At 41.8% G+C, this 8,304-nt stretch overlaps 1 protein-coding gene across 1 annotated transcript in view; it reads right to left on the bottom strand.

Moving 5' to 3' along the window:
- The window catches only part of LOC307169355 (adenylate cyclase 9), a 46,814-nt gene extending 40,108 nt beyond the window's left edge, over positions 1–6,706 (bottom strand). Inside the window, exon 1 of the mRNA XM_079889952.1 lies at positions 3,633–6,706. Within this exon, the coding sequence (XP_079746078.1) occupies positions 3,633–5,403 (1,771 nt within the window). The 5' untranslated portion in view covers positions 5,404–6,706. The remainder of the gene's footprint in view (positions 1–3,632) is intronic.
- Positions 6,707–8,304: the final 1,598 nt, after the last annotated feature.

Consider the following 8,304-nt stretch of genomic DNA (forward strand, 5'->3'; position numbering starts at 1 on the left):
ACTCGTGACCTTGGAGTGAGAGAACGATATGAGAAGGAGAGGAATGAGGATAGACTCTCCTTGTGTGTTCAATGGACAGACTCCTGCTCAAACTCTGTGCCCTTCATGTATATACTGAGAGTATATGTATATGACACAAAAATATGACTGTTTACGCATGTCTATACGACATATGGACGAAGGGAATTTCTTTCCCAAATAAAGAGCTCGTCTATATCTCCTGGCACGAGTGTGTCCATGTGTGTGAACAGGGTTGGGCTCCTTATCTGCAAGAACACACTCCGATCTGCTCCAACTAAACAACTTGCTTTGGGTCTATGGCTGGCTCACATAGCTTAAAATGCAACATTGGCATTTCAAGATGCGTGTCCATTTTAATATTTAAAATGGTCATTTAATTTGTTTATTTAGATTCTTTTTTAATCAGAGGAACCAAGTAAAATACTGTAAATTATCTAAACATACTAAAGCAACACTAAATGCACCAATATAAACAACAACATTTAGTTACATAAATATTACCAAATCAGATTTTTGAATAGAGATGTTGCAATGGAAACTGACTCAAATTAATCAATATTACAGAGTCTGTGACCAGTTTCACTACAAAGTTTAATCTATGAACCCTATAAAGCCAACTGTATCATATTTGATACACAAATTTCTATGGCCTCTAAATGATTAACATGATAAAAACCTGTTGTACATAACCTACTACGAGCCGCACTTTTTATAAACTTTTTTGTATAATTGTAAAAACGTCCCCCTTCAGGTCGTGGTACTGGTGTCTGTGAAATCTTTACTGATTTTTATAAAGTAAACGCAAGAATAACTTATATTGTTATTAATATTTCAAAAGGAAAACTTACTGGACTGAAGCAATTTTACTTGATTACCCATACACACACACATAATCTATAAAGTTACAAGTTAATAGTCTTTAAATTAATGGCCAAATGAAAATCACTGTGATATTCACAAGGTTTAATTTAATATAAGCACCAAAAATTGCCAAACCAGGCTGGATCAGCACCATCAAAATGCATATTACACTTACTCTGGATCTGTTGACCAGGGTTGGATCATGGCCCCACAAGGCCCCTGGAGCCATTTTTGGCCAGTCGTCCTCTGGCCGCCGCCACGGGACAATTTGGTAGGCTAACAATAGACTAACATTAACATTTTTTTAAATAAAATAAATAACATAGTAGTCTGTGGCCCCAGTGGTCAGTGTGTGATCGGAGGCCAGAGGACTGCAAAAGTGAAACAGGCAGGAGGAAATAAACACATATAATTGGTTTCTAATTAGACTCCATGTGCTGCAGTGATAATTCACAGGTCTGTTTGTTTCACAGTGTGGGAGCACAGCGGCGCAACGGATTATAGCCAAACTGAGCACATGCAAATATGAAAGTACACCTGCACACAAACCTGTCAAACATGCACACAAATCCAAACATACACTACAGTTCAAAGGTTTGGGGTCAGTAATATTTATATATTTTTTAATAATAATAGCGTTTTGCAGCAACAAAACGACAAAGTTATTCGTTTGCGATGACATTTGCCAAGCATGAAAGTACAATGGTGGTAATAATAATAATATTGGTAATTATTAATTTACTTTTATAAAACGGATAGTTCCAGTCCTTGATTCTGATTGGTTGAGCCGTGTTCAAAGTCGTTGTAAAGTACTAAACAAACATACACCTGTGACTGCATTACATTAACAACCTCTTTGAAACTACATTGCTTGGCAGAGGAATTGTTGCTGGTGTTTATTTTATGAATAAAATAAATATTAAAATTAATATTTTTATGGAGTAACCATTTTATCGTGTTTTCGCTCCGTTCCGCGTCGTGCCTAACAACGACCCTTAGCTGCTCTAAATCCACTGTAAAACACGGCTTCACGGGGCTTATTGCCAAACGCTTAAGTAACTATTATTGGTATAATGGCCATCTTAACCCCAGAATGAACCATTATAAATATAGTTTTACAGCTTGTGTCCAGTCTGAAAGCAGAACACACAAGGTGTACAGCAGGGTCAGACCGCAGCCAGGTAACGTCCAGGGAAAACACTGCAAATAGAATCGCTAGCTGTGAGACAGACAGTGACACATCCCTCACACAGCTGGGTTACTAGCATGTGCCATTGTTCACACCCACCCACCCACTGGAATCAGACGGTCACATGGGGTGACATGACTGGCACCAAGGCAGAGGGCCATTTGCGAGACCACCCGGTCCACAAACGTCAGCTTCACTTCCTTCTTACAGAGGGAGTACAGCACTTTCTAGTCTACTTGGAGCTTGAGATGAGTTCAACAAGTGTGCTAATTGTTCAATGACTTTTAGGAACCCGGACCCCTAATTACCAATGCGCAATGAACCTTGTCATCAACAAGGAGCGAATCTAAAGATGCTGGTGAAATACAGGAGCGGTTTTCTAAACCATAAGGATTGGGTTTACAGAGTTGGTATACTGTTATTATTCAGTTTATGACAAGAGGATGTCTGAAGGGGTGTCGCTGATAAAGAGGGAGGAGATCCCGAAAGGTTCAGTTAGGGAACAAAAATAAGGGTTCATATTAAGGACACGGGTAGGGAGAGAGGCCGAGAGAAGGACCAGGGTAAAGAAAAAAAATAGAGACCTCTGCTTGTATCTGTCACTACGACTTTAAATCAACAGCTCTGCTGGATATAGGCATTCATACAGACATTGATGTTATTGAGAAAGCAGAACCGTGAATGCAACCGTGACTGTTACAAAGGGAGGCCACAATGAAAAGAGCTACAACAGCGATACAATAGAGCTACAGATGAACAACGAGCCTTGACAGCGAGTCTACAATTAAGATACAAAAGAGATTATATGAGGGCGCCATAAAAGTGAAAAATATCTGCAGCCAAGATTAGCTTTTTGCCACACCTGGCTGTGGCGAGTTAATGAAAAACAAGAGAAGGAATATTACCTACTGTAATTTTAATTATTTTTACATTTAATTTTTATAAAAAATATTTTATTATAATAAATAAAATATATTTTCCTTCTTACAATTTAATATTACAATTATTACCAACCAACTGGTTTTAATTATGTTCCAAATGCTGATTTTCTTTAGCATCTGGCACTAGGGGAGTTAATTTTGGACTGTGATTGGAGCCCTTTATACAGGGTCCTGAGGAGGACACAGCGACAGACTGCAGAAAAAGTCTAAGACAATAATCGTTTTCCACAGTTCACTTCAGTTAAGTAACTAAAGAGATTAAATGAGGGTGCAATAAAACTAGAGAAGAGTTGCAGCCCTTTGTACAGAGTCCTGAGAGGACATGACTACAGGGTGCACAATAAAAGATGATCATCTTTATCTTCATCATCAAAGCAAAGCTGGGAAACAGCAGTCAATAAAAAAAGTAGGGAACGACACAAATATAAAACAGCTTAAGTGCCATAGATTGGAGTGCAAAAGTCTGACATTACAAATCTGTGGCTCAAAATTAAATTTAAACCTAAAAAATAAAAAAAATAAAAAGAAGCAAACCAGAAGTATTTTCACTAAACTTTTGCACCCCAGTGTATGCATTCAAAAAATAAAACTTCTTGATAAAATTATTCTTGAGTCTTTACCTTTCAGCTGATCAGCAACACTGTGCCCGGCACGTTCCATCACTCGTCCATCCTCCCTCTCGTAACAGTCATCCAGAAAACTTGCTGTGACCTCCGACAAGTGCACCTTTCCCGCAACGCCCAGCTGTTCCATAAGATTGGCCAGGTTGACGTCGTTGGACCAGACGTCAAACTTAAAGCGCTTCATTCCCAGAATGCCACAGAGCACGGTGCCGGTGTGAACGCCAACACGCATGTCCACGGTCTCTGATGTCTCCTGGCAGAACTGCTCGATGGCCTGGATCATCCCAAGCCCCATTTCCACACAGCAGTATGCGTGTTCGGGGAGAGGCTCAGGGCAGCCCGCCACACAATAGTAGCAATCTCCTAGAGTGCTGATCTTCTCGCAGCGGGTCAACTCGCAAAGACGGTCGAAGCGGCCGAAGAGGTCGTTCAGCAGTCCTACCAGTGCATGGGCGGACTTGTTGGCACTCATTTTGGTGAATCCCACAATGTCAGCGAAGAGGATGCTGACTGGCTCCATGCGCTTCATGTTGAAGGGCCTGAAAATGATTTGTCCTCGAGGAATGGAATTCTTCTTACGTTTGTTGTTTTTGGGGCTGGACGAGGTCGCGGCGGCGGCAGTGCCGACGGAGCACGTACCTGCGCTGTATCGTTTCCCTGAGCTCTCGCTCTCCTCGTCTCCCTGTTTCATCAGCTCGTCCGCCACCAGCCGCGGCATCACAGAATGGATCATCCGCTCCTTCAGCGCCTTCTCAACCTCCAGATCCTTCCCGTGCATGATCGCCTGACCCACCTTGAGAAAGGTACTCCGAGAGCGCACTTCGGACATGATGAATATGTGGATGCCAATGACGTGTGCGCACAGGTGCAGCAGGACTTTACCTGGGCCGAGCCAGCTTGGAGTACGCCAGTCTGAACTTTCCACCCCTGACCCTACATAACTACCATCCGACTGAGCAAGGGGCAGCCAACCTAAAGCTTCATAGAGGACAGAATACAGCAGGCCTAGAAGCACCGACGCATACAGGGGCAAATGCAATACACTGTACAGCAAAAGCAGCACCTCCATACAGAGTGAAAATGTCCCAACTGGTGATATACAAGGAGCATTTGGAAAAGCAGGTAGTAGTGAATGATTGCTTGCTTTCTGGCCATCAAAAAGAGCAAAGAGAGCAGTTTGCGTCTGGGGCGCCAGGGTGATGCCAAACATGATCACTGTTAGGAAGAAGGAGGCATGGTTGTAGAATCGCGCATACAGCCTTGAGAAGGTAAACCAGAGGAGGAGAAGGCAAAGCACAAGAAACCCTGCCGTGGGGACCAGGAAGTTTGTAGGGTCACACCTGTTGCTATTGATCCCAAAGTAAATCCCCCACAGCAGCGCAGCGGTGGCCAGGTAAAACAGGATGTAGCGGAATCTTCTCTGCATCTGCGGGAAGCAACGTTCCCTGCATGCCTCCTCTAGTATGGAGGAGTCAAACTTGGGGTCCCAGCACTGCGCGGCAGACCTCTCGAACAGCTGCGGGACTCTCCTCGGCCTGCTCAGATGAGTCCTCATAGCCCTGGGAACACCCAACTCCCCTGAGCTGCAGCTTGACGAGATGCTGTATTTGCAGGGTTTGGAGGAGCCCATGTCGACAGGGTCAACCTCTTGGTCTGGATCCACCTGTTGATCCCGGCTGTCGGTTATCTGCACAGTAACAGCTCCCCCTTCACTATCACACCTAACTTCGGTCTCGTGTAGCGGCTGGTGCTGCTCTGGCAATGCCATGGCAATGAGACAACAACTGACTTTTAATTATCACATATCACCTACTGCTGACAGTACAGAGGAAGTGGCATTTGACACGAAAAACACTGTTTTGTTTTTGAAAAGAGTCCAGCCAGAACGAAATTGCAAGTGCATTCACTATGGAGATGGACCGTCTTGGACTCTTGAGCAGTTCCTTATCCGATTACGTCAGCACTCGAATTCCATTATATTCTATGGCTCAGGGGCGCGTGAACGCGCATGTGTGCACTTTTGCTCCGAGAGACTGACGCACTGTCATCCGCTCAGCCTCCTTTTTTGAGCACATCGTTTTAAATTTGCATTCAACACAACAAGAGCAAGTAAGTATGGCTGAAAATATACGAGGTTGGTTCACATAGGGTGTCCTGAAACGGTTTTTAAATTAGTTTTTTTAATCCAGTCAACACTGTCCCTCAAACACCCTCTCCAATGCTCGACGATGTTTGAATTTACTTTCCATTTCCAAATGACATGCAAAGGTAATGCAAGTTTATATTTCATATTTCCAAATGCCAGATTTCACACATTTCTTGTAGTACTCGGTTTCGGTCAAATGTCAGTTAACTTAACTTTACAAGTCAGCAAATTCACAACTGAACGGTTGCTATTTGTCGAAAGAGTATTAGCTGGTTTCTCTGAGAAAACTTTTTTTAAATGCACCGCTTTTACCTTTTTAGTGTCAAAAATCACAGAAAATTGATTCAAAAATATCTAACAACGCACTCCCTTATGTTCCGACATCACGTAGAAGCAAGAATCGTCCAATATATCCCGTAAACGGAGGGGGGAAAAAACGCCTGATAAGACATTAAAGCTGCCCGTCTTTTCCCGTCAAAACTCGGTGCATATCCCGTTACTGCCCCACTTCTGCCCCTGTCGAGGGTCAGAAGACGGCCTATCCCCATGGAGGAGCCCCGTCCTTTCCTGAACACACACTCCGGATGTCAACCGTGAATATTCCAGCTTTCAAAGCGCATTAAAATGCTTCCAAGCTCAAGCTGACGTCGTGACAATCCCAAATGACATCAGGCGCTCGCGCTAGGGGCCAACGCGGCTGTGCATATCTGCCAACTCCAGAAGACGAATAACACTTATGATTTCAACTTCCAAGAAGAAGAAAATACTGATGGCATCGAGGCACTCTGACAAGTCAAAGTGGGCTGAAGTTAAGTTTATCCTCGTTTGTGCGTAATCCCTTTTAACCAGTTACTTGGAGGTAATCTCAAATAGTTTCAATGCAAAGTGTTCAAAATAAAGACTAAAGTTTTTTTTGTTTTGTATCCCCCCCCCCCCCAGGCCTCAAGTCGTTTGATCGGGCTGGCAGTTCAACACTCAACGGAGTTCAGAGGAAGAATGAGATCTCACACTCCATCGCTTAAAATCCCACGCCAATGCTCCAACATTATCCGCCTCTTTAATCCCCACTTTGTCTGTTTAACATTCCTCCAAAACTCAGTTCAAGTCCGCTTTTTTTCGTAGACAAGCGCATGCCAGGCGAGCGCACCGCAGCTGTGTCGCGTTGCGTCCTCTTCCGTTCGCTCTCGGTTCTCCTCCCTGTCTGTCTGCACGAGCCTGTTGAGGGTAACGGTTGGTGTCGTGAGAGCCGAACGGCTTCAGGTAGGAGTTGAACACCGCTGGTTGGCGCTTACCCGGGCGCTGCGTTCACCAGCAACACCACCATGTTCTGAGCACACTCGGAAAAGATGGTTGTGGGCGTGCCGTGGGGTGGACAACTTAACTACAGTGTTGAAATGTTGAAATACAGGGGAGGGGGCAAGTTACAGGGGAGCGCGCACGCTGGGCTCTTTAACGGCGGCGCGCACGCACGAGAACTCCTCATACTCAAGTTCTGAAGTTCTCTGGGAACTGGGCAGGGAGCTCATGTTATGTCATAGAAAGAACAGGTACGTTGGGTATAATCATGACACTATTGGACCTGCATTTGACCTGTTCCTTGAGTAATTAATAATTGTCACTGTGGTAATAAATAAGTTAGTATGTATGAGTAAAGTATGGAGTCAAAAGCATGACACATAGATTTGCAAAAAGAATAAAGTATTGTAAAAGAAAAAAAGTTTTGCAAAACAAAAATAAAGTGTTGAGCAAAAAAAAAAAAAAAAAAAAAAAAAAAAAAAAAAAAAAAAAAAAAAAAAAATATATATATATATATATATATATATATATATATATATATATATATATATATATATATATATATATATATATACTTTATTAGCTTTGCAATTCTTTATTTTTGTTTGCAAAAAAAAAAAAATCAGTAAGTACATTGTAAAAAGTGATAAGTTGACTTAACTTTAAAAAAGCGAGGAAACCCGTTGCCTTAAAATGAAGTAATAAACATTATGCGTAATTGAAAACATTAAGTTATGTGAACTTGACAATTCCACATAACTTAATTTTTTCAATTATGCATTAATTACTTTTAAGGCAACGGGTTTACTCACTTTATTTAAGTTAAGTCAACTGATCTCTTTTTGCAGTGCATGTAATTATTATTTTTATTTTATTCTTATCAGAATGTGGCGTCAAAACTGATGAAAGCTTTTTAATGGTGACCTCAGGTATTCGAGGGAAAAAATAAAGTAAAATAAATTAAAATGGTTCCCACAGTTATACAAACCTGGAAATATGTGGACATAAAAAAAAAAGTGATTTACATGCCTAGAAATGTAACGGAAATCTTAAAAAGTAATGAAAAGGATTATAATGAATGTATTTTGAATATTATATTTCACTTTTTGTAAGTGTAAATTGTCAAATTATATTTAAAAAATCATTATCCAGTAATTACGAAGCACTGGTGAAGTCGTCTGTCCAAAACAGTTTTCTTCAGGGTTATCCTTAATCTGTTGTACGTTT

Source organism: Squalius cephalus, assembly GCF_949319135.1.
Source record: "Squalius cephalus genome assembly, chromosome: 13".
In the NCBI taxonomy this organism is placed as follows: domain Eukaryota; kingdom Metazoa; phylum Chordata; class Actinopteri; order Cypriniformes; family Leuciscidae; genus Squalius; species Squalius cephalus.